Source organism: Ochotona curzoniae, unplaced genomic scaffold (assembly GCF_017591425.1).
Source record: "Ochotona curzoniae isolate NIBS_2020 unplaced genomic scaffold, NIBS_Ocur_1.0 scaffold_274, whole genome shotgun sequence".
NCBI lineage: Eukaryota > Metazoa > Chordata > Mammalia > Lagomorpha > Ochotonidae > Ochotona > Ochotona curzoniae.
This window is the reverse complement of record NW_024467101.1, coordinates 7,513,571-7,539,910: the sequence shown is the minus strand read 5'-3', so window position 1 is coordinate 7,539,910 and position 26,340 is coordinate 7,513,571. Positions and strand designations below refer to the sequence as shown.

The window sequence follows — 26,340 nt, the reverse complement described above, 5'->3', positions numbered from 1 at the left end:
GGAGAGACAGAGAGGAAGACCTTCCGTCCGATGATTCACTCCCCAAGTGAGCACAACGGGCCAATGCTATGCCGATCCGAAGCCAGGAGCCTCTTCCGGGTCTCCCACGCGGGTGCAGGGTCCCAAAGCTTTGGGCCGTCCTCGACTGCTTTCCCAGGCCACAGGCAGGGAGCTGGATGGGAGGCGGGGCTGCCAGAATAGAACCGGTGCCCATATGGGATCCCGGGCGTGCAAGGCGAGGACCTTAACCACTTGCGCCACTGTGCCGGGCCCTTAATATATTCTTAAAAATATTTTTCCCCTCAAAATTTTTATTACAGAAATTCAAGCAGGGCCTGGCGTGATGACTCAATGCCTAAATTCTCATCTTGCATGCGCCAGGATACCATATGATTTGTGTAGCAGCATGCCCACTTCCCATCCAGCTCCCTGCTCGTGGCCTGGGAAAGCAGTTGAGGATGGCCCAAAGCCTTGGGACCCTGTATCCATATGGGATACTCAGAAGAATCTTCTGGCTCCTGGTTTAGGTCAACTTAATTTCAGCCATTGTGGCTACTATGGGAGTGAACCAGCAGGTGGAATATCTTTCTGTATCTCCTTCTCTCTGTAAATCTCACTTTCCAATATAAATAAATAAATATGATAGATAGATAAATAAATCTTTATTAGAAAAAAAAGTTCTTGCTCACCTCGCAGCTAACAGTATCTATGGCTGTCATCCCAGTCCAATGTGTGGATAGGTGGACTTTTACTCTCTTATCCTCAGCTAATTTTTCTTTTTAAAATGTTAATTTAATTTTAAAAGTTGGAGAGAGAGAAATTTTCCATCTACTGATTCAATCCCCAATTGGCTGCAGTGGTCAGGGCTGGGCCAGGCTGCAACCACGAGCCAGGAATTCCATCAGGGAGTTCTCACAGGAGTGGCAGGTGTCTAAATACTTGGACCATCCTCTGCTGCTGTTCTCCGGCCATTAGCAGGGAGCTGGAATGGAAATGGAGCAGCCAGGACACAAACTGGTTCCCATATAGTCAAATATGGCCTTACCTGCTATGCCACAATGCCCACCCCTTTGAAGCTAAATTTTACTTTTTAAAAAAAATTTAACGTTTATTTTATTGTGTTTGAAAGACAGACTTACAGAGAAAGAAAAGGAGAAATACACACAGAGAGATAGAGAAAGATCTTTTATCCACTGGTTCGCTCACCAAGTAGCTGCAATGACTGGAGCTTTACTGATCTGAAACCAGGAGCCAGGAGCTTCTTGCTGGTCTCCCACACGGGTGCAGTGACATCTTCCATTACTTTGCCAGACACATTAGCAGGGAGCTGGATGGGAAGTGAAGCAGCAGAGACTCAAACAAGTGCCCATATGGGGGATGCTGGTGCTGCAGGCAGCATCTTTACCCACTATGCCTCAGTACAAGCCCCTAATTTTTACATTCCTGGAGTCCTGAGCCAAACGATTTATTGTTGTTTTTATTTCAGTTTTCCTGACCACCTGACCTCTGACAGCCCAGCTCTGCCCTGAGTCAGTCTAACAGGTGTGGGGAATTTATTGTCCTCCTTGCTGAGTCCAGGCAGGTGGGCAGCCAGGGAGCAGGGTGTCTCCTCTGTTACAAGCAAAGCTCATGGGTTCTTTCCTCAGCTTAGTATAGAAATAAAAAACCGGGAACCCGATGCAGACAGAGAAGTTTTATTTGAGAAGACGGCTGGGAGCTGTGGGTGCCTCATGAAAGGAGCGAGAGAGAGACACCAAAGGCTTGAGGAAGGGTCTTGGAATTTTAAGCATTCCCTGGCTTCTCCTTGTTGAGGGGGAACCTATAGGTCAAAGGTTCCCCATTGGTGGTCTCTTAACCAGTTAGTAAATGGCTGGGCAGTGCTTGTGCCACCCGCTTGATGGTGTGGCCAAGTTCCTCCACTGGGGTGCCCTTGCACCCTGGGGGCTCTGCTGTAAGTCTCCTGGGAGAAGCTGCTTGTCACTAGGGGCAGGTGTCAGAGAGCCCCTCGACCAAGGCCACCTCTTCTAATCTGCCCTCCTGGATGAAGACAGCAGGCTCCAGAAGGGTGGCTATCGAGGGCTACCCACTGGGCAGAGGTGTGTGTATGTGTCCATTGCACACCCACTCTGTGGTGCCCCCTAGGGGTCCAAATGCACAGAAATTAGGACCCCCAGGGGGCCTCTCTCCTACCCCAGAACAGTTTAGGCTGTGAAACCTGCCTGGCCTGGATAGTGCCCACGCATTTCTGTAAACAAAGGTAGGTCTCTAGGTTTATCTAGGGGGGGAGAGCTTGACTTGTGATAAGGCAAATGCCAAAAAAATAAAGAAATAAATAAAATAGGCTGTATTGCAAGAGTGACCCTTGGCGATTTGCCTCAATACACTCCACCACAAATTGTATTTGGAAATGAGTAGAAGTCTTTTAAGACATCTTTGTGAGTGAAGCTGGAAGGGAACTAGTAGGATCTTGTCCAGCCTTCTTTTCTCATGCAAGTGAGAACTACATCTAACTCAGAGAGGTTAAGCTACCTAGCCAGGGCCACACAGCCATCTCTTTGAAGACACAGGCAGGTGAGAAGTCCCTTGTCTCTGCAGAGACTTTATCTTGTTTTGGTTTGGTTTCTGTAGATTGCTTTCTTCACCCTGGCAAGCAGTCCAGCTTCCCCAGGGTGACTCAAAGAATCCAGGCTCATTCTTTATCTTGTTTTGTTTGGTTCCTGGAAGCCCTTCCCCTCCCTCCGGTTTTTCTGGGGGGGGCTTGGTTGGGAAAGCTGGCCTGACTGGTCTGGATCCTGTGGCTCCACCCACCCGCAGCCTGGTCTGGCAGGGGCCCTGGACAGCTGACTCCTGCCCTGCAACTCACGTGACCGCTGCTCTCTGCTCAGTTTCTAGTCCCTGATCAGGGTGGGCGCTTCACACGGCTGCTTCTAGGAGGGACACCGGGTGGGCACCCCCTGCCTGCTGCTCTACCACTGAAACAGCTCGGGGCGGGGTGCAGACACCGGGCAGGCGTGGCCGACTGACTTGGGCAGATCAAACAAGTTTCTGAGCACTGGCCCCGGGCTCTTTAAGCAGCTGGGGGACAAGAACGTGGCTGACCTCAGGCTGGTCCCTCCCTGCCTTCCCTTTTCTCACACTTCTGAAGAAACCCGTTCTGCCCTTCCTTCCTTCCTCTGTGTTTTGGCTTTCTCCCTCAACCCCAAAGCCCTTTTCCTCTTTCTCTTTGCTGACTTAGCAGCACGCTGTGGGGCGTGGAGAGATTAATCAGTGACTGGACGCTGCCTCCGTTGGAACGGTGGTCAGGAACGCTGGCCATCCGCCTGCCTGCTGGCCTGCCACTCAACCTCCTACACCTGCCATGGGGCGCCTAGGGCTTCTCCTCTTCCTATTGGGAGCCCTGGGGGCTCAGGCTGAGATCTGTGGTGAGTAATCCCCCTCCATTCCACACCTCTTTCCCCTTGGGTTCTTTAACAAGGAGAACTGTCTTGTCTGGGTTGTATATTTGGGGCACCTGAGGTTCCGGAATGGACAGGGGCCTCTCTGTCCCTCTGTGTGGCCTCCCACAGCGGTTTGGGTTTAACGGGACCTCCAGTGTTTAGGATGTTTTATTGAGATTTGATTGTATTCCTTACTCCTCTATTAATTATCCCGTTCACCCATCACTCAATAATTAAGCCTCCTCCACGGATAGGCAAGTCAGCAGGACAGGTCTCATCACTGCCTTACTAGAAGCTGGGTTCTAGGGAAAGGGGAGGAGCAGAAGAAATCAAGGGACCACCAGGGCCAAGGTGAGTGGCACAGGGGTCGTGATGGAGGGAGGGGACCAGGAGGCCCTAGGGGAGGAGAGGAGGGGGGACAAGCATTCCAGGCAGGCAGGAGGAGGGAGTGGTTGGAAGGCTGCGCCCAGGGGCCCGCTGGGGATTCCTGAGGCCTCTCCAGACCTGTCTGTAGGTCGGAGTATGCAGGCAAGGCCCGCTTGTGCACCACGGCCTCAGGATGCCACCGCCGCCCACCCATCTTCCTTCTGTGTGCCCAGCCACAGCCCACAGTTCCTGCGGGTCCCAGAGGAGCCCCAAGAGGCAGGCACTGTCATGTTTGCGTGGATGAGGAAGCCAGAAGTTTAAAGGGCCAAGTGGTCTGTTCTAGGTGCACTGGCCATCTTGGAAACCCTCTGGAACCCCAGGCCAGGCTGTCCCCTGGGCTTTAAGCAGCCCTGAACATACGTTCCATAAGCCGTTGGATCCTGTTTAGGAGATCTCCAGGGGAGACTTGGGCTCCGCCAGCTGGAGCTTTCCTTCTGGCTGACCCCTACAATATGGGCTAAGGGCGTTCCCCTGCCTTGGTTCTGTGCTGTGGCTTTTACCCAAGGGCCCTGGCTCTTGACTCCACAGCTGGAAGCTCTATGTGCTTCTGTTGCCCACAGGGAGTGTGGCACTCAGGCTCCTGGGAATGGACATATCAATGGCCAGTCCTTCCCCAGCTGGCAGTGCTGAATTTATCCGAGGTCATTCTTGTTACCCTGGGAGAACCTTCCCGGCTTTTTCCTTCTATAGAGACCGGATTGCCATCATCAACCTCCCCTTACAGCTGACTTCTCTCCTCTTATCACCAAGTCCGGCTGACTCATCAGGGCTGTATGCTGCAGGTCAGAGCCCGTGCAGTGAAAGCTCCAAGAAAAAGGGGAGGGGAGTAACAGGTGGCAAGGAGAGACAGAGAGGCTGAGACAGGCCCAGAGAACAGAGAGAGACATAGAGGTGGGGGCGGAGGTAGGGAGGAGACATGCTGCGGTGTAGCACATTAAGCTACCACTTGCAGCATCTGTATTCCATGTCAGAGTGCCAGTTCAGGTCCTGGCTACTCCACTTGGCATCCAGCTCCCTGCCCATATACCTGGGAAGGCTGCGAGAGATGGCTCCAGTCCTTGGGCCCCTGCCTCTCACATGGGAGTCCTGGATTGGAAGTCGTCACTCCTAGCTTTGACCTGGCCCTGCCCTGAATGTTGAAAGCATTCAGGGAGTGGACCAGTGCATGGAAAACTCTCTCTCACATTCAAATGGCTACAAGAGCCAGAGGTGAGCCAGCAGCCAGAGGTGAGCCAGCAGCCAGAGGCAAGGAGCTTTCTTCTAGGTCTCCATGTAGGTACAGGGTCCCGAGGCTTTGGGCTTGAGACCAGCACCCATATTATAAGATCACAGGGCTTACAAGGTAAGGATTTAGCCATTGAGCCATTTTGGCATTTAATATATATTTATATATAATATATAATTCATGTAATTATAATTTATATAATATATATTTATATATTATATATATTTACATATATATTTATGGCCTGGCACAGTAGCCTAGTGGCTAAAGTCCTCGCCTTGCATGCACCGGGATCCCATATGGCCGCCAGTTCATGTCCCAGCTACTCCGCTTCCCATCCAGCTCCCTGCTTGTGGCCTGGGAAAGCAGTGGAGGACAAACCAGAGCTTTGGGACCCTGCACCTGTGTGGGAGACCTAGAAGAAACTCCTGGCTTCTGGCTTCGGATCAGCTCAGCTCCGGTCCCGTTGTGGCCACTTGGGGAGTGAATCAGCGGATGGAAGATCTTCCTCTATCCTTCTCTCCATATATCTGCCCTTCCAATTGAAAAATTAAAAAAATCTTTAAAACTATTTATTTCACTGAGTTACATATGTGTGTGTGTGTATATGTAGGTATATGAGAAGGAGAGAGAGAGATCTTCCACCTGCTGTAACAGCTAGCACAGGCCAGGAGCCTGGGACTCCATTCAAACTCTCCCACTTGAATGGCAGGGGCATGGGTACGTAGGCCATTTTCTGTTGTCTTCCCATTTGGATTAGAAGGGAGCTGGAGCAGAAATGAAACAGGCTGGACCTGAACCAGTGCTCTTATGGGATGCAGGTGTCACAGGTAGGGCTTTTAACATGCTGTACCACAACATCAGCCCAAATTTTTAAAAGTATATGTGTGTGAAAATAAATAGAAAAAAAAAAGTAAAGGTGTGTATGCTAGTGTTGTGGCATAGCAAGTAAAGCTAACACCTGCAGTGCTAGCTGCCCATGTGGGTGCTGGTTCGAGACCTAACTGTTCCACTTCTGATCCAGCTCCCTCCTAATGGCCTAGGAAGACAGTGGAAGAATGGCCAGAGTCTTGGGACACGACACCCATGTGTGGGAGATCTGGAAGAAGGTCTGGGCTCCTGGCTTTGGCCTGGCCGAGTCTTGTCAGTTACCGACATCTGGGGGGTAAACCAGTGGGTGGAAGATCTGTCTCAACCGCTTTCTGTGTAGCTCTTATCTTCAGATAAATAAATAAAAATATCTGAGAAACAACCAAGTAAAGATTGTGAGGAAGAGAACAGAAAAGTAGCCCTGTGCTCTGATTCTCCGAATGAACAGTTGATGAGAAAGCAGCAACGTGCTGTGCTGTGGCCTGGGCCCACCCACACAGCAAAGAATTGTTTCAGGCTTTTCCCAGTGGGATGTAGAGGCACCTCCCAGTTGCAGTCAGCTCGGGCTTTGGGGAGAACCGGCATGAGGAAGCGGAACCCACATAGATGGAGAGGTGGCACTGTGTTCTACCAACCCAGGTCCTACCAACAGGTTGCCCAAAAAAACCCTTTATTTTCTTCATTCTGCTTGGAGTGCCCAGCCAGCCAGTCAAGGCGTGGCCAGGTGGACACCACAGTCAGGTAGAGCAGCCCACAGCCAGGAGGTGGCAGCACTGAGTCTGAAAGGTCAGAGTTTCTGAAGTCCACTCGCCCACTCTGGCCGCTCCGTTGAACCTAAGTCCTTTCCCCAAGGGAGGAAGCTCACTTCCCCTTCCCTCGAATGGAGAGGGGAACAAAGTACATAGCATGTTTGAAAAACAGAGTTATAGAGAGGAGGTTAGAGGAGACAGAAAGAGAGCTGTTTCATCGGTTGGTTCACTCCCCAAATGGCCACAATGGCTGGAGCTGAGCCAGTTCAAAGCCAGGAGCCAGGAGCTTCTTCTGGGTCTCCCAGGTGTGTGCAGGGGCCAAAGCACTTGGACCTTCTTCCACTGCTTTTGCAGGTGTATTAGCAAGGAGCTGGACGGGAAGTGGAGCAACTGGGATGAACCAGTGCCTGTATAGGATTATCGATGTTATAGGCTGAGTTTTAACATGCTACCCCAAGAGCATGATTTTTTTTTAAGATTTATTTATTTTTATTAGAAAGCCAGATTTACAGAAAGGAGAGACAGAAAGATCTTCAAATCAATGATTCACTCCCCAAGTGGCTGTAACAGCTGGAGCTGTGCCAATCCGAAGCCAGGAGCTTCTTCCAGGTCTCCCACATGGGTGCAGGGTCCCAAGGTTTGGTTTGTGCTTGACTGCTTTCCCGGGCCACAAGCAGGGAGCTGGATGGCAAGGGTGGCTGCCGAGGTTAGAATCAGCACCTATATGAGATCCCAGCATGTGCAAAGCGAGGTCTTTAGCTGCTAGGCTACCGCGCTGGGCCCAAGCATGATTTTGAGGTTTACACAGGGGGAAGCTCTGATGAGCCAGGCAGTGTATAGGGTCTAAAGTTCTGTCTCCTCTTTTATGAGAAGAGGTAAGGACATATCTACACTACAAGGCTGCTGTGGGATCAGGCATGGTGTCTGGGGCCTCCTGCACACCTCTGCTCTCACTGTCACTGCTGATGGATGGAGTGGTTGCCAGGCAACAGCATTCTCTGATCCCTGCCACAATCTCTTCCTGATCTACCTTTTTTTTCTTTTTCCTTTGTCAGATTTATTCATTGAGAAAGAGTTAGCCAAAGAGAGAGAGAGAGAGAGAGAGAGAGAGAGAGAGAGAGCGAGCTTCCATCTGTTGGTTCATTACCCCAGATGGCTGCCATGGCCAGAGTTGGACCAGGTCCAGGCCCAGGGCAAGAGCCAGGAAATTCTTTAGTGTCTCCCACGTGAGTGCTAGGGGCCCAGACACTTAGGGCATCTTCTTTGCTTTTCCCAGGCCATTAGTGGAAAGCTGTATGGGAAGTGGAGACATGAACCAGAGCCCATATCGGCTGCTGGTGCTTGCAGGTAGAGGGTTAGCCAGTTGCGCCATTGTGCTGGCCCCTCACTTCCCCTTTCGTCCCCTGCCTTCCAGCGGGGCATGTGCTGGGCGGAAGTTGGGAATGCCCTGATACAGGTGAAGTGGTTCCTTGCTGGCAGCCTGGAATCCCCTGTTGATCTCTTCTTTGCCTTCCCCCGTCCACTCAGAGATAACAAGATTGGACAGCCAGCTAGTGGAGAAGCTGGGCCAGCACCTCCTACCGTGGATGGACCGGCTCTCCCCGGAGGACTTGAACCCCAGCATCTACGTAGGTTTACGTCTTTCCAGTCTGCAGGCTGGGTCCAAGGAAGACTTCTACCTGCACAACCTCAAGCTCAAGTACCAGCAGTGCTTCTCAGGGTAATTCTCTCTTCTCTCCCTGTGCCTGCCCCCGTTTCCTAACAGCAAGGAAGCCTGGGTTCCGGTTTGGGCCTTGCGCTGCTTTGTTAGCAGACCCCAGGCAAGTTTTGTCTCCTCTGGGCCTTTCTCTATCTGTAGAATGAAGGAGTTGGTTGCAATAGATCCTAGATGTTAACACAGCGCCTTGTACCTGTCCTGTGCCTGAGGCAGACATCACTAATCTGTGACTGCAGTCTCTCCCACTGAGCCCAGCAACACCTGGTTCTGTTCTCGCCCTCGACAGACATTACTAATCCATTACAGCATTTTCTTTTTTTCTTTCTTTTTCTATCCTGAGGCTAGAAGCAAGAAGAAGCTAGAAGAAGAAGCTAGAAGCTCTGTGCTCACTTTCTAGGGGGTCACTAAGGACAGATCCATTCTGGAGGAATGAGGAACCAGCCATGGGTTCTGTCTCAAGACGTGGATGCCCACGTGGGTGATGCTTGGCCAAAAGGATGGGGAAGGCACAGATGATGTAGATCCAGGAGGCCTCCGAGCTTATGCCCAAGTTTCCTCTTTCATCCATATGCGTGTTAGAGCTTTTTCCACTTGCGATCTTGTTGGGCGTGTCCCTGGCTAAGCTCATGAAAGTGTTGTTCCCTGGCTTTGTCCTAGGTCTACCTCCAGCGACAGTGCCAGTAACTGCCAGTCCCAGGTGTCCATGGGCCAACTGGCCCTCTACCTGCTTGCCCTCAGAGCCAACTGCAGGTTGGCAGAGGGCCACAAGGAGGACAGGCTGGTGTCACGGCTCAAGCGGTTCCTGGAGGAAGAGAGGAAAGCCATAGGTGAGGAGACCCCTTCTGTCAGGGTAGGGGAGCTGGGGGACTGGAGATGGCCTCCTTCCCACCCTCCATTCTGTCCATCTCCCCTGCTGCCAAGGAGAGGCTGCTGCTTGATCCAGCATTTCCTGAACCCCACATGTGACATTCTGTTGGCAAGTCCTGATACTTGGCTGCCATGACCCTGCCTTCTGAGATAACTGCACAGCCTCCTTCTTAACCAGCTCTTCCATCTTTCTCTGCTAACTTGACCCAGAGCCAGCCCGTTCAGCAGGCGTCTATCTTGTTCATGTTGTGTCGCCCTGCAAGGAGCCCGTTACGACTCCATGCACTGCTCTCAGGCCTGGCCTCTTGGCCTGTTTTCCTCTCCCAGACTCTGCTCCGTTCACCCCTCCTCACCTGCCTCTGTAGGCTCTGACCACACGGGCCTCCTCGTGGCTCCCAAGTTACATCTCCACCCCGAGCATCACTTGCTTGGCACTCCCGCCCTGACTGTCCAGTCTCAAAGGCTTCTTCTGTCCCATGGCCCCGTGGACGCCGGGCCCACAGCTCAGTGACAGTCACGCTCTCGTGAGCAGCAGTCAGGTCATAGTCACAGCCCTCACCTGCACCTGCTTGTTGTCACCTCTTCTTTCGTCTGAGCCCCCCTACCCTGACTTACAGTGGGACCTCAGCAAGTACAGGTGGAGATGATGAAGGATCCCAGGCCCCCAGGAGGGGGAAGGTGGGAGGTGCAGGTTGTTGGGGTGCAGGGAGACAGGGGCGTCCTATGTGCTGATGGGACAGGGCAGAAGGGCAACTCCTCCGGCCCAGCATGATGCTTCATACTTCTTCACTTTCCTCCCTCGCAGGACACGACCACAAGGGCCACCCCTACACCAGCTACTATCAGTACGGCCTCAGCATCCTGGCACTGTGCCTCCACCAGAAACGGGTCCCTGACTATGTGGTGGGCAAGCTCCTATATGCCGTGGAACATGACCAGCTCTTCCAGCAGGGCCACTTCTCTGTAGGTGAGTGCGGCCAGGTTCTGCTGAGTCCCACTGGGCCTCCTCACTCGGCCCCCAGCCTCAGCTGAGGGGCTCCATGTGCTGGCTGCACGGTCAGCTTTCCTTGGGAATGCCACCATGGGTTAACACAGGGGTGAGTGAGGAGCTTCATGTGTGGCAGAGATGCTGGGCTGAGATCCTGACCAGAGCTCCGTTACCTCCCAGGAGCATCTCCATAAAAGGGGCCTTGCAGCCAAGGGGCTCCCCAGGATGCTCAAATGGAGAACACGCTGTGTGCTGTGATCTTGTTGTCACACAAAGTTGGGGAGCCCCAAACCTGGGTTCTGAACCTGCCTCCTGCCTGTGTGACCTTGAGCCTCTAGCTCCATCTTTGATCACTGCAATTCAAAGTCTCTCCCAGGCCTGATGTTCATGTGCGGTGTGTGGGGGAGGTTAGTCTTGGGGTAAGATGGAGCCAGTGCTCAGAGAAAAGAAGGCAGCAGGGAGCCGGGCATGGTGGCCTAGTGACTCAATCCGTGCCTTACATGCGCCAGGATCCCATATGAGCACTAGTGCATAACCCCGCTGCTCCACTTCCCATCCAGCTCCCTGCTTGTGGCCTGGGAAAGCAGTCAAGCATGACCCAAAGTCTTGGGATCCTGTACCCACATGGGAGACTCGGGAGAGTTCCTGGCTCCTGGCTCCTGGCTTTAGATCAGCTCAGCTCTGGTCATTGTGGCTACTTGGGGACCAAACCAGCAAATGGAAGATCTTTTTCTGTCTCTGCCTTTTTTCTGTAAATCTGCCTGTCCACTGCCTGTCCAATAAAAATAACTAAATCTTGAAGAAGAAGGCAGAGGTAGGGCCCCTGCAGCAGAGAGCTTGTAAGGCTTGCAAACGTAGAGGCTGTGGATGTGTTGAAGCCATCTACAGAGGCTGGTACTGTGGCTCAGGGATTAAGCCACTGTCTGTGATGCCAACCTCCCAGATAAGTGCCAACTTGAGTCCTGAATGTTCTACTTCTGCTCTAGCTCCCTGTTAATGTGCCTGGGAAACCCTGCCTTCCACATGGGGGACCTAGAAGGAGCATTTGGCTCCTGGTTCTGCCTGGACCAGCTTTGCCTATTGTGGCCCTTTGGGGAGTAAACCAGTGGATAGAAGATTCTCTCTCTGTGTGTCATTGTTCCTTTCAAATAAATAAATCTTTAAAAATAAAAACCTTGAGGAGGGAGAAAGGCTTACAAGTTTCCAGAGTCCCAACATTTCTCCCTGCCAATCAAATCAGACTAGCTAGCCTGGGACAAACCCAGGCTCTTCTTGGCCTAGAACTCCCCAGGAGAATGCAGTGGGGAGCCATGTTTGGGAACAAGCAGTGAAGGATCCAGGGCTCTCAGACCTTCCTCCCGCAGCCGCCCTCCTTAACCTCTAGTCCCCAGGGAGTAGCGTGAGCACCCAGATCAGTCCTCTGGGGACTCAGGGCTTCCCTGGACAAAACCTTGGAGTGGTCATACTGGGAAGATTCTGGACCAAGCAGGCTGAGTTGGTATGCCTGGCTGATCTGATCACATTGTCTCCCTTCAACAGTTCTTCTGTGGCTGAGCCTTAAGGCCCTGCTCGGCCTGGCCCTAGAGGCTGTTCAGCTCATCATGGGTCCTGTCCCCTGCAGATACAATGGCCATGGCAGGCTTGGCCTTCACCTGCCTGGAACGCTTCAACTTCAACCCGGACCAGAGAACACGGATTACCACAGCCATCGGCACAGTGCGGGAGAAAATCTTGATGGCCCAGACCCCCGAGGGTCATTTCGGGAATGTCTACAGCACCCCACTAGCACTGCAGGTAGGAGGAGGCTCTTGAAGCCACATCCATCTTGGGGTCAGCAGGGAGTAGACTGAACAGGGGCTGGGGGACCTGGCTGTGCCCACCAGCTGGTCTGCTTCCTCTCTGTCTTTCTTACTCTGTTTCCAGCTACTGATGGCCTCTCCTGCACCTGGGGTACATCTGGGCACAGCATGCACCAAGGCCCGGGCTGCTCTGTTGGCCAGTCTACAGGACGGAGCCTTCCAGAATGCTCTGGTGATCTCCCAGCTGTTGCCAGTCCTGAACCACAAGACCTACCTGGATCTCATCTTCCCAGACTGCCAGGCACCAAGAGGTAGCTGAGCAGCAGTTTATCATTTATTGAGCACCTGTAGACACCTGAAGGTCCCAATGAGGGGATGTCACTTGGTTTGATTTGCTGAGTCAGTGTGAGGTTGTGGGTGTTGTGTGGGACATGGCAGCTGGGGTTCTAGAAGCTCATAGTTGTGGAGGAAGATACTATAGATGGAGCAATCTGGTCAGGTCCCTCATGTGACCCCAAGAACAGGAATGTTTGAGTGGATGAATGGATCGATGGATGAATGGGCAGGATGAGTGAATGGATGGATGGATGGGTGATAGGTTGATGGGTAAATGGACAAATGGATGGATGGATGGATTCATGGATGAGTGAATGATGGATGGACGTTAGATGGTTGGAAAGGTAGAGGGATGAGTGAATGGATGGATGGATAGATACATGGATGAGTGGATGAATGGATAGATGGATGGGTGAGTAAATGGGGAAAGACACATCTGATACAGCTGTGATCAGGGCTTGAATCATAGTCATGTCCAAAAGAAGGACTTGAAAAGATGAGTGAAAGGTGCTGAGAGAATAGTCTTGTAAAAGATTAGGGTCTGGGGAGTAAGCCCGAGTGGTGGCAGATAGATGGCAAGGAGACCCTCAGAGGTAACAGGGCAGTGCTGGACAAACACATGTTCTAGAGCAACCTTCTTTGGTGCTGTGTGGCAGACAGGGGACCCTGGGAATAGAAAAATCAGTGAAGGCCCTGAGTTGGGACAGTCAGGGGCAGGTGGTACTGAGAACTGAGCACAGGGGAGTGAGGGACAGGGTAGCCGGGTTGGCCTCAGACTTCAGCCCAGCAGATGGTGGTGGCTTTGCCTGAGCTGAGGACCTGTGGGAAGCAAGGCCCAGAGGGAAAGAGAAGGACATCCAGCCATCTTGGCTGGCCTCACCCAAACCTGTCTGCCCTGTGCCCCTGCTGCAGCCATGTTGGTTCCAGCCAGCGAGGCCCCTTCCCTGAGCGAGCTCCCAGAGGTTATCACCGTCACGCTGAAGGTCCCCAGCGTCACACCACCGTATGAGCGATCCCTCTTTGCCATCTCGGGGTTTTCCTTGGAAGAGATCCTGAAGTGGGCCCATGAATTTGGAGGATTCACGTGAGACACCCTTCCCTACCTCCCCCTGGACCCCACATGCTTAAGGCAGAGGAAGGGATGGGGTGGGGTGGGAGGAAGACAGGGCTTCCCTGGCAGAGACAATTGTCCATTTCTGCGTCCTGCACCCCTGTCTTGTCCATGCAGAACTGTGGGCCAGCTGTCACCAAGTGGACAGGCTTGGGGGGTTCAGTGTGCCCAGTGCACATGCAGGTGGTGGCACGGGCTTTGTAGAGGTACAAGGCAGTTGTGGGGGGCTCCACCCCAGGTCAGCTTTCCTAAGGATCACAATCGTCAGGGTCAGTATCCTGGCATGATCCTGCTCTTAACAACTTGGAAGGGCTTGGACAATGACCTTAAACTTGCCATCTCAGCCCAGGCTCTCGTATGGGGATCAGTGGACCTGGAGCACTGCCCCCTGCTAGGGCCCTGACCACCACCCCCACCTGAGAGGAATGCGAGTCCCATGTTGCCAATGGGAAACACAGCCTGGACAGCTGAGTGCCTGCCCCTGGGCCCACTAGTTTCTTCCCTGGCAGGTGGCACTGCTGTTCATGGCCTTGGCTGGAGTTCCCAGGGAACAGACCCCACAGCCAGTGAGGGCCAGGCCTTTTTTTTTTTTTTTGGCAGGGTCCATGGACCCCCCCTACTCTGGGGACAGCAGTCACCTACCTTCTCTCTTCACCTCCCTCTTCTGTAGGTACGAAACTCAGACCACTCTGTCGGGTCCCTACCTGACTTCCGTGATGGGGAAAGTGGCTGGACCCCGGGAGTTCTGGCAGCTTCTCCGAGCCCCAGACACTCCCCTGCTGCAAGGTAAATAGGGGGCCACTCCCAAACCTCCGCCAGCCCTGACCCGCCTCAGCCCAGCTCTCCCCAGCACCTTCCAGCTAAAAATCACAATGATGCTCAGGGGTGGCTGTCATTAATTTCACTGAATGCTTAGATTCTTTCAAAGAAGCAAGTATGGAAATTCTAGAAAGTTGGATAGAATGAAGAGAGAAAATGACCTGTAATTCATGACCTAGAAATAATTTCATTTTCTTCTAGAATATGTTATACTTTTTTAATATGAAAGGGCTCCACACTATACTTTAAAAAAAATTTATTTATTGTTTTTATTGGAAAGGCAGATTTATGGAAAGAAATATCTTCCATCTACTGGTTTATATGCTCTCCCCGGCTACAGTGGCCAGAGTTGAGCCAGGAGCCAGAAGCTTCTTCTGAGTCACCCATGTGGGTACAGGATCCCAAGGAACCGAGCCATCCTCTGCTGCTTTCTTAGGCTGTAAGAAAGGATCTGGACAAGAAGTGGGCAGCTGGGACCTGAACCCGTGGCCATATAGGATGCTGGAACTCAAGGGGGAGGGTTAAGCTGTGAGCCACTGTGCTGGCCCTAGGACTATACTCGGTATCAACAGGAAGGGAGAGTCAGCCACATACATAATTGAAAATCTTCTAGTCAGTGAAACCAATATTAACAATGTATCTTTGTAACTTCATACAGCTACATTTTTTAAAGAATTACTTATTTTTATTGCAAAATCAGATATACAAAGAGGAGGAGAAACAGAGAGGAAGATCTTCTGTCCGATGGTTCACTCCCCAAGTGGCCACAATGGCTGGAGCTGAACCAACCGAAAGCCAGGAACCAGGAGCCTTTTCCGGCTCTCCCATGTGGGTGCAGGGTCCCAGGACTTGGGGCCCTCTGTCCTTGACTGCTTTCCCAGGCCCCAACAGGGAGCTGGATGGGAAGTGGAGCCACCAGGATTAGAACCAGTGCCTATATGGGATCCTGGCACGTTCAAGGCAAGGACTATAGCCACTAGGCTATCACGCTGGGCCCTACATCTACAAGTTTAGTTCTTGTCAAACTATTAGTAACATTTTTATGTGCTTTAAAAAAAAAGTGGAATTTTGGAGTCTGACACGGTAGCCTAATGGCTAAAGTCGCCACCTTGCATGCGCCAGGATCCCATGTGGGTGCCAGTTCATATCCCAGCTGCTCCACTTCCCATCTAACTCCCTGCCTGTGGCCTAGGAAAGCACTCAAGGATGGTCCAAAGCCTTGGGACCCTGTACCCACAAGGGAGACCTGGAAGAAACTCTTGGCTCCTGGCTTCAGATCGGCTCAGCTCTGGCTGTTATGGGAGGCCCAGATGGAGTCACCAGATCCTGGTTTCTGAGCCTGGCCTTGCCTCAGCTCTGGTGGTCATTTGGTGATTAAGCCAGCAGATGGAAAATTTCTCTCTGGCTCAGGCTGTGTCTCAACTAAATGAAAACCACAGCCCCCACCTCCCTGGCTTCAGGACATGGAGGCTGGGCTCTGCTAAGTGCGATGGTAACCCTCCTCTCCCCGGCTTTGCTTCTGCAGGCATCGCAGACTACAAACCCAAGGATGGGGAGACCATCGAGCTGAGGCTGGTGAGCTGGTAGGCTCGAGGCTGCCTCCCGCAGCCACCTTGCTTGCTCCTGGGGCTCCGTGTCTGCCGGCCTGAGACCTCCGTGTCTGAGGTTCCTTCGCACAGGACCTGATCTTGCCAACCACTTCGTGTTCCACTTGGAGAATTGTCCCCCACCCCGGCCACCACCCCAGCAAAGATCTGAGCCAAAGCCTCACCCAGAGCAGGAAGCCAAGCATTTTCCCCAGGACATCTGTCGGCCCAGGTCTGGCCCAGGTGAAGACCCCGCTGGGATGTGAGGGATGACTCCTGCATCCTCCGGAATATGAAGTATGGCGACTCCTGGTGTCATAAGGGCCGCTCTCACCCCAGCCCTGCGCTCAGCCATCCAGAGTGGCAGCCCCTGAGCTGGCCGTGGCATGGCAGTTGGCTATGCTCCATGCCCACCTTGGAAATGATTAAAGCATTGATTATCTGTACCTGCTGTGGCGCCCTGGTGCCCCTTCCTGCTGCTCCAGCAGCCCAGAGTCCTCCGTTCTGGGGAGGAAAGGAAGGTGCCAGAACATTCTCTCCTGGGTCTAGAGGGAGTGAGGCTGGCTGTGGTGGCACCTGCCAGGCCATACTGCCGGAGGAGGGGAGGGGTGGGACACAGTATCTGGTGGGCAGTGGTTCTGGCTTAACAGACAGACCTGGCTGGGGGAAGATGCCCTGTTGGTGCCTCTACTCAAACTTTGGAAATTGGGGTTCTGTGATGACACAGCAGAGCCCCAGGGCCCTAGGGGAGGATCTCCCTGCTGCTTCCCAGGGCATTGGCTGGGCATTAGCCGGGACTTAGCAGGTGGAGACGCTGCCTCTCACTGAGGAATCTGGAGCTCTGGGCTACCCCCACAACCCCAGAAGTGGGGTGAGGCCCAGGGAAGTGAGCTCCCCACTGGGGCTGGGAAGATGGTCTGTGGTCCGAGGGGTCCTGATGCATGATGACATGTGAGGTGTGGGGTCCATGTGCCTTAGTAGTGAGGTATACAGGCATGTGCCTGCTCCTGGAGTGCCAGCTCCCAATGCAGAGGCCTGGGCTGGCAGGGGGAGGAGGAGGCGAACATACACCTGAAAAAATACGATGGGGACCGGTACATTGGTTCAACTGCTTAATCCCCTACCTCCACCTGCTGGCATCCCATATGGATTCTGGTTCATGTCCCAGCTGCTCTGCTTCCCATCCAGCTCCCTGCTTGTGGCCTGGGAAAGCAGTCAATGATGGCCCCAAGCCTTGAGACCCTGCGTCGCACCTGCATGGGAGACCCAGAAGAAGCTCCTGGTTCCTGGCTTTAGATCAGCTCAGCTCCAGCTGTTGTGTCCATTTGAGGAGTGAACCAGAGGATGAAAGATCTTTCCCTATGTCTCTCCTTCTCTCTGGAAATCTGCCTTTCCAGCAAAAATAAATAATTTAATAAATAAATACATAAATAAAACGAAAGTTCCAAGAAACCAACTAGGAGGGGCTTCAAACAGTTCATGGAAACATGGTATGAAAATATAAGTTTATTTTGGTGCAAGGAATTTTGAAATCCATGTATAGTTTTTGTGAAATATGCATGTTCTATGGGCATTTTGAAAACCCCCATTATACATGTTTATCTGGTGGCTTAACTCCATGTGGTAGAGAAAAAGAGAGAGAGCTTCAGAGTCTGCTGGTTCGCTCCCCAAACACCTGCAAGGGTTCAGGCCCCAGTCCTGGCTGAAGCTGGGAGCCAGGAGCTCAGGCCATGTCCACCCCCACCGCTCTCCTTGGCCGACAGGAACCCAGTGACCTGCACCACTCCTGCTGCCCCCCCATCCCCCTGGCTCCATATGTACAGAAAGCTGGAGTCCGGTGCCAGAGGCAGGTGCTCAAGCCAAGTGGTACAATGGGGAACATCGCTGTCCCAGCCACTAGGCCAGTCCTTGCCCCTGGTATCTGTGCCCTTCCGTGCTGGTCATCTGGTCTTCCTCGTTTGCCATGAGGGCTGCAGACTCAGAAAGGTCAGCAGCTTACCTCAGGTCACACAGTAGAGCCATCGTCCTCAGCCCCACAGACCCCAGGGCCTGACCCTTGCCAGCTGAACTTTCTGCTGCCCTGCCGACCCCGCTGATGGGCCCAAGGATTCACAGGCCCCTGGCAGGGCTCGGGCCAGGCTAGAGGGTGCAGGCAGGGGACTGTCAAGGACCCCCTCTCAGCCCGCTCCCTAACTCCCAGCTGAGAGTTGGGGCAGGTCCATGGCTGGGGTTTACTGTCGCATCAAGGCCAGCAAAGTCCTCCTGTGCTGTGTGGTCAATCTTTCTTCTTCCCAGCCAGGATTTTTTTTTTTTTTGGTGTGTGTGTGTATTTTAAAAAGAAATTGTTATCCACTTTGAAAGAAGGAAATATATTGGAAGGCTGACAAAATCCGACCTCCCTGCCCCAAATGTTATCCATAGGGGGATCCCCTTTAAGAAACTGGGGATTGGGCTTCCCTCTTGGTTGGCTCAGTTTCTCTTCCCTCTACAACCTGTCTTCTAAATGATCCCATTTAAAAAATTTTTCCCTTAGTTTAGCTCTTAGCCTGGAAATCCCTCCCTCTGCGCTCGCTGCATTGTATGTCCGGGTCATCAACAAATGCTAGCCTCACCTAGGGGTGCTCTTGAGGCTATTCCGCTGCATGGCCACCAGAGGGCGCAGCAGGCCCGGCTAAGCGGGGCCCTACTTTGTGCCAGACTGCGCGCGCCTGGAGAGCTGAGCCGGGAATCTGGGTCGACCCGGCCGGCTCCAGGGCGTGCTACTTACTCGACCTCGAGCTCTCCAGGACGGGCACGAGGGCCCGGCGGAGGCTGCTCTGGCGTCCACTCTACAAGGAGGGGATGGACCCCAGGAGACCCAGTTATGAGTCAGTTCTGAGTGTCTGGGGTGGGGGACAGGGGCTGCCGCCAGGCTGTGGACACTCCTGATGACTCATCGCCCCCTCTGTGGGCTCAAAGGAGGCGCCGCCCTGGGCTGGGAAGGGGCGATGCTGGGGACCCCGGGATTGCAGCAAATCATGGTGGCCAGAGACTGGGATGGGGTGGGGAGGCTCTTCTCCGACGCTCCGTCGTTAGGCAATACTGAAGCACACCCCGTGTCTCCAGCACCCCATGTTGTCCTATAAAGAGGGGGGTCGCTGGAATCGGAGGTGACGATCATTCCAGCTGGCTGAGCTTCTTTTTTAGGGTGCAGATGCGCGCGCGCGCGGGCGGAGGAGGAGCCGAACGGAAAATACCAGGCCGGCGGGGCGGGGCGAGCGGGCGGCGCGGGGCGGGACCCGGGGCTGAGCCCCATTTTCCGGGTGGGGCGCGCGGGCGGCGGAGGCGGGGTCGGGAGCGCCGGGCCCGGGGCGGGAGAGGAGACGCAGCCGCCGGGGCGGCAGCAGCAGCAGCAGCAGCAGCAGCAGCAGCCGGAGCGCAGGCCGTGCTGGAGCTGAGCTCGCCGCCTGGTACCGCCCAGAGCGCACGGAGGCCGGCCTGTCAGCCGCACCGCCCGGGCGCCGCGCACAGCTTGGGTCGCCGCTTGTCCGGAGACCTGGACCCCACGGCCCGAGCCCTCAGCAGGTCCTGGGGAGAGGGTCTGGTTTCTTATTCTGTCCCCGACTCCAGCGGCGTGGAACAGAAGACGGATTAAAGAAAGAAGATCCCATTCCAGAGCCTCCGCGTGGAGGGGCTTCGGCCCTCACCAAGCTGAGCTTGGGGGGGGGGGGCGCCAGTGTGCCTGGCATCCCCCAACGATTTCCATTGCTCCAGGCCTGGCACGAGGAGCAACTGTGCCCTCACCTGCCAGACACGGGCACAGAGCCCAGGGAAGCGGGACCTGGCCAGTACCCAAGCTCCCGCGTCCCAGACCTGGTCGTCGGGGAGCCATCTCCCGCCCCAGCCCCTCTGGTGCGGATGTGCCGCTGTTTGCTGGAGCACCATGAAGGCAAGATGACCGCAGCGGAGGCAGCGGCTGTGGCTGCGGCTGCGGCGGCCAGCACCTCTCCGCGGGCCGCCGGACCTCCGGAATGGGCCCCTGGCAGCCCGCAGGTCCCCGGGAGGCCTGGTGGGGCCCGAGTGGTCATGGCCGCGTTGGTGTGGCTGCTGGCTGGAGCCACGATGTCAAGCCTCAACAAGTGGATCTTCACCGTCCACGGCTTCGGGCGGCCCTTGTTACTGTCCGCACTGCACATGCTGGCCGCTGGGCTGGTGTGCCACTGGCGCGCGCGGCGTCCCGTGCCAGGGGCCACTCGGCGCCGCGTGCTGCTGCTCAGCCTCACCTTTGGCACGTCCATGGCCTGTGGCAACGTGGGCCTGAGCGCCGTGCCCTTGGACCTGGCACAGCTGGCCACCACGACCACTCCGCTGTTCACCATGGCCCTATCCGCGCTGCTGCTGGGCCGCCGCCACCATCCGCTGCAGTTTGCCGCTATGGGTCCGCTCTGCCTGGGGGCTGCTTGCAGTGTGGCCGGTGAATTCCAGGCACCTCCTGCCGGCTGCGGCTTCCTGCTGGCTGCCACCTGTCTTCGGGGGCTCAAGTCCGTCCAGCAGAGTGAGTGTGACTTGTGGGTGACTGATGGTGGGAGGTGGGCTGTAGATGTGGTAGCCTTGATGGCCGTGAGAGAGATGTGACCGTTGTCCCATTTTACAGATGAACAAACTGGGGGCTGAGAGAGGCCCAACAGCTCAGGACTCAAATTTAGACTCGAGGGACCCAAGCAGACTTCCTAACAAGTGCCAGTGATCTTGCCCAGTGTTGTAAAGCCCTGTATGTCACTGGGACTCCCTACTCTACCCCCATCAATCAAGGGAGTTGCTCCATTGTCCCTGTGTGTTAGGAGGTGAAGGGCTTGCCCTGACGCCACATGGCGGGAGCAGAGGCGGGAGGGAGTTGAGCCCTGGCCTGCAGACTGCAGCTATGCCTAGGGTGGGACGTCAGGTTGTGGCTCTAGAAGGGTGGTCCAGGCTGGGACGGGAGGGGAGAGGAGGGCAGGGTCTGGAGCTGGCTTTAGAAAGCCAGAGAGCTTGATTCAGACCAGAAGGGGCTGTGTGGTTAGACACCCAGGGCTGGCTGGGTGTGGACCTTGGGTCGTCATGGTAACCAGCCCCTTCAGCCCCAGAGGATGGGCTTGGAATCGCGGGGGGGGGGGGGGGGGCGGCGGAGAGGGGGGTTGGCTTCCCACCTGTGTGGCTAAGGGGACGTGAGAGTCCCAGTTCCCACTCTCACCGCCCCGGAGGAGAGGAGGCCAAGGCACCCCCTTGGGGTGAGACTTGGGTTCATTCAGACCTCCACTGGGCCCTCCTGCCTCCTCAGGGCAGGCTTGAAGTCCTGGGAACCTCTTGCTCTGAGATCCTGGGACCCAGGTTTGCGTGGGCATGAGGATGAGAGTGTGGTGGTGGGCTTGGCAGCCTTGAGGCCAACTCAGGCCTGCCCTGGCGACCCAACAGCCTTATCCCCGTCCTCCTGGGTGCTGTGGCAGGGTCAAGGCCCGGTTCTATTTTTTGCCATCAGGTTACGTGAGAGCTGGGGACAGAGGAGCTCGAGGGCAGGGTGTGAGTCAGCACTGAGAAACCTGAACCTGCAGTGCCCTCCTGGGCACGGCTGCGAGGCCCCATGCTCCTCTCCAGGCCCTCAGCGCTCCCCCCTGCCTGCAGAGGGGCTGGGGCTAGCCAGGCTTCGGGCACTTGGGACATGGAGTAACATGTGCCCAGCATCAGGCCGCTTCATTGCTCCAGCTAGCCCCTGCTCTGACAGGTCTTGCATCGCTTCCCCCAACCCAGGCAGGCTAGGTGTAGGCTCCCCACGTGGTGTCCTGGTGTTGGTTACCAGTCCACTTCCCACTGGACAGGCTCAGGGGCATCTCTCTGTGACCCCTGGACCAGGCAGATGCCCCTTGTGTGATGGACTAACTGCTGGCCTTGGCAGCCACCTTTGGAAGGCTACAGAAATACAGAGTGCCAACACACGGAGCTTAGGAGCCCAGAGGCCCCACTAACAGAGCTGTACGTCCAGCCAAGGTGGGGAGAAACAGGCTGGATTTTAGAGGCCCAGATAGGATTTGAACAGACAAGAGAAGATTTTTTCCTTGCCACCCACGGGGACCAGATTCAGACCACAGTGCGAAGGGCTGCCACCAGCTCTGATCCTAAAAGCAGGTGCCGTGGGAGCTGAGGGTGAAGGCTTGAGGCAGAGAAGGCCCTGAAGGCAGGGCCAGCAGCTCCCTGCTGCCTGGGCCTCTTGTTTTCTGGGAGAGAGGGGTCATGCCACCTTCCCATCCATACCACCCCCCACACACATACGCACATACAGGAAGACTGAGAAACTGTGGGGTGCCAGCCTGTGGAACACACTCAGCCAGGCTCCATCCCTGTCCACATGCCCAGAGGTCACCATGCCACGAGGGACATTCAAGGTCACAATGGGCATAGGTGCGTGTGTGGTGTGATGGGTAGGGGCTGTAGTTGCTGCTTTCTGGAGAGATCTGAGAAAGTTGTGCCTTCCTCCCCGGCAGGTAGGGGAGGGAGGGGAAAAGGTGCTCAGTGAGGCTGTTGACAGTTCCGGTCACCAGAGCAGCAGCTTCTTGGGTCCTTGCCTTGCCAGGTGCCCACACCGTGCCCAGCTCTTCAGGTTGTCAGAGCAAGAAAAAGCCCTCAGGCAATGGGAAGCAGGCCATGCCAGATCATGGGGTGCCAGCCAGCAGGAGCAGATGGGGAGGGACCCAAGCACTGGGGCCATCTTCCACTGCTTTCCCAGGCACATTAGCAGGGGGCCGGAAGGAAAGTGGAGCAGCCGAGACTGAAACCGGTGCCCTTATGGGATGCCAGAAGTGGGCCGTGTGTCCAGTACTGTATGTGCTCCCATGAGGGGATGATGTCATCACGAGGACACTGGGGTGGGAGGTGACTTGCCCAACATCACCCAGCCAGTCAAGTTTGAGAAAGCAAGGTTTGGGGGAGGAGGGGCTGTTGCTTGAGTGTGGCTGAGGCTTGGGTGTGTGCAAATGCAGAAATAAAAGTGCTTTCAGAAAAGTTGAGGTTGACCCTGGGGGGTTTAGCGGTGCTGTCAGGGGAGGGAGGGTCTTTGAGGAGACAGAGCAAGCTGGCAGGGGAGGGGACTGGGACGTGTGGGTGGGTCAGAGCAGGTGCAAGGGAATAGATGAGAAGGAGAGCTGGTGTTAGGAGCTTCTTGTTGCTCAGCCTCGCTGAGGGCAAACTTTCCCAATAGCGCCATTCCCCTGGAGCCCCAAACGCGCTCCTGTGTGGAGGGAAGGGATGCCTTACACAGGGCTGCTGCGCTGGGACCAAACCAGGCAGCAGGTGGCAGAGAAGCTGTGTCCCTAGCAATCTGCTCAAACCTAGAAATGCTTGGGAGGGAGGTGCTATTGCCTAGGGAACCACACCACCACATTGGACAACCGTCCAGCAAAACATGCCTCCACTGAGCAGGCACCCGTGGACCCCTGCGGAAAGTCTGTGTCAAGAGAGGCTTGGGGGAGGGTGGGGGGCTTGTAGCAATTACTCATCTCTCTCCACAAACATTTGGAGAAGGTCCCAGCCTGTTACAAATGCAGTTACTCTCCCACCCTCACCGCGCCCCACCACAGAGCTGTGTGATGTTGGCCACACATCGCAGTGGGGTGGGGGAGAATCGGCCCAGCAGTAGCACCTGCACGGAGGTGCACAGGGCGCCTGGGAAAGGCTGCAGGATCCCCTCTTTGTTTTGTAGAGTTAGAAGCTTTTCTCTCTTAGTTCTGGACTCCTTTTCCCAAGCCCCAGGATCAGTTACAAATGGTGCTGGTTCTCGGAGTGAACGGCTTGACAGCCCAGGGTCTACACTGTCTAGGCTCATCCCTGTTGTCAAATGCAGATGCCTGGATCAACTGAGGGAAGAGACATCCTTTTTTTTTTTTTTTAAGATTTATTTTTATTATAAAGATAGATTTTGTAGAGAGAAGGTGAGACAAAGGAAGATCTTCCATCCACTGGTTCACTCCTCAAGTGGCTGCAATGGCTGGAGCTGAGCCAATCTGAAGCTAAGAGCCAGGAGCTTCTTCCAGATCTCCCACGCAGATTCAGGGTCCCAAGGACTTGGCCCATCCTCGACTGCTTTCCCAGGCCACAGGCAGGGAGCTGGATGGGAAACAGAGCAGTCAGGATATGAACTGGTGCCCATAAGTATCCCGGTGCTTGCAAGGTGGCGGGTTAGCCAACTGAACCATTGCGTCAAACCACCCTGCCTCACCCAACCACTTTTTTTTTTTTTTTTTAGTTTGACTGGCTGAGAGAGAGATCTTTGATCTGCTCATTCATTCCGCCAAGTGGCCGCCATCACTGGGCCGGGCCAGGCTGAGGCCCAGAGGCCGGAACTCTAACCAGGTCTCCCACCTGGGGTGCAAGGGCCCATGTTCTGTTTTCAAAGTCTTTTTAAAGCTCAATTCGATCTCTTAGTTGATTTTCTCTGTTTGACAAGTAGAGAACTAGAGGCAGCTCTTCCATCTGCTGCCTCACTCCCCGGATGTCCAGAACTGGGCCGGACCAATGCCAGGAGCCGGCAGCTCACCCTGGGTCTCCGCTGTGGACGGACTCGAGCCCTCACCTGCCGCCTCCCAGGGTGCACATGAGCAGGAAGCTGGATGAGAAGCCGAGCCGGGACTTGAACCCGGACACTCTGACATGGGATGTGAGCACCCCAAATAACAACGTGACTGCTGGGCTACAGTGCCTGCCCCTTTATATTCTTTCATCGTTGACAAGCAGTTGCCTTTATAACGGTTTTGTGTAAATTATATTTGGGCCATGGGGTCAGATTTTCTATTATCTGACATTGCAGGTGAGCCCGGGCTTGCAGAAGATGAGTGCCCAGGCTCTTCCGGTAGTCGGGAGTGGACACAGGTGGCAGGTGTATGCATTCTGACTAGGGGCTACACCGGGCTGGCCGAGTTAGGGGTCATGTCCACCCTGGGTGCTGACGGCCTCTGTCCTGGTTCCAGGTGCCTTGCTGCAAGAGGAGAGGCTCGACGCGGTGACCCTGCTGTACGCCACCTCGTTGCCCAGCTTCTGTCTGCTGGCTGGCGCTGCCCTGGTGCTGGAGGCCGGGGTGGCCCCGCTGCCCAGTCCCTCTGACTCCCGCCTCTGGGCTTGCATCCTGCTCAGCTGCTTCCTGTCTGTGCTCTACAACTTGGCCAGCTTCTCATTGCTGGCCCTCACCTCTGCCCTCACTGTCCACGTCCTGGGCAACCTCACCGTGGTGGGCAACCTCATCCTGTCCCGGCTCCTGTTTGGCAGCCGCCTCAGTGCCCTCAGCTATGTGGGTGTCGCGTTTACCCTTTCCGGAATGTTCCTCTACCACAACTGTGAGTTGGTGGCCTCATGGGCGGCCCGCCGGAGACTCAGGCAGAGGGACGAGCCTGGCAAGGATCTTTGAGACCTGGAACAGTCCCACCTTGGACTCAACCTGGCTAGGGGCCATGGCAAAGGCCAAGGAGGCACCTTCCGGAAGGGCTGCCTTGAAGCCAGAATGGGGCCAGTTCCTAGGGAGGCCTCCCACCCCCAGCCGGCCTGCCTCAGCCCCATCACGGACCACCCCCTAGCTCACCACTGGATGGTGGGAATCCCAACCCGGCACAGTCACTGTGCTTTGTAGGAGTGATTCTGATAATGTCAACCACTGTGCTGAAAATTGTTGGACAGACTTTATAAACCTCCATGTATTATGACAACAATGATGATGATGGTGACACTGGGAGATTGCACCATCCTTCCCTGAGTAGGGGAGATAATGAAGGGACCCTCCCTAGGGAGTTGGGGTCATTGGTGCCAACTCCAGGCAGCTGCTACCCTGGTCCCATCATCCCTGCCTCCTCCGCCCCAGTTTTGGGTCTTCCGTCCTCAAATAAACTATTTTTGCTTGGACACCTGTGTGATTCCTTTGAGGGAGGGGAGAGAGCCATGGGAATATAAGGAACACTGAACATCACCCCTGCAGGAATCAAGCCATGCTTCCTGAGCCAACACGGGTCCTGCAGGCGCCTGGCCCAGACCCATTCTCCCAATCCTTGCACCAGCCAGGCCACACTTTTTCTTCCCTGTTCTATTCCATCCCTGCTGTCTTCCACACAGCCCCTGAGCCCAGAGGGATCTGTGTTTTTGGAGCTGTTACTAGTGTTTTTTATTTATTTGAAAGGCAGAGAAAGATTCTCCATTAGTTAATTCAGTCCCCAGATACCAATCCCAGCCAGGGCTTCAGTCAGCCTGAAGCCAGAGCTCAAAGCCAGGTCTCCCACATGGGCAGCAGGTACCCATGTGCTTCCGTCATCGCTGCTGCCTTTCAGGCTGTGAGTTGAGCCTGAACTCTTAACTGGGCCTTGGGATGGTAGGGAAATGGCACACTCAATGGTGGGCTCACTACTGCACCAAATGTCAGCCCCC

At 54.9% G+C, this 26,340-nt stretch overlaps 2 protein-coding genes across 2 annotated transcripts; both read left to right on the top strand.

Moving 5' to 3' along the window:
- Positions 1-3,005: 3,005 nt before the first annotated feature.
- Positions 3,006-16,375, top strand: TCN2 (transcobalamin 2). Its single transcript, XM_041003787.1, has 9 exons — positions 3,006-3,422; positions 8,235-8,427; positions 9,082-9,251; positions 10,097-10,258; positions 11,901-12,073; positions 12,203-12,389; positions 13,327-13,498; positions 14,196-14,311; positions 15,870-16,375. Exons 1-9 carry the CDS (start codon positions 3,359-3,361, stop codon positions 15,929-15,931), a joined length of 1,299 nt encoding a protein of 432 aa, XP_040859721.1. The 5' UTR covers positions 3,006-3,358; the 3' UTR covers positions 15,932-16,375.
- Positions 16,376-19,334: 2,959 nt separating this feature from the next.
- SLC35E4 (solute carrier family 35 member E4) lies at positions 19,335-25,824 on the top strand. The gene is made up of 2 exons (XM_041003862.1): positions 19,335-20,464; positions 24,903-25,824. The coding sequence occupies exons 1-2, from the start codon at positions 19,828-19,830 to the stop codon at positions 25,334-25,336; spliced, it is 1,071 nt and encodes a 356-aa protein (XP_040859796.1). The 5' UTR covers positions 19,335-19,827; the 3' UTR covers positions 25,337-25,824.
- The last annotated feature ends 516 nt before the right edge of the window (positions 25,825-26,340 follow it).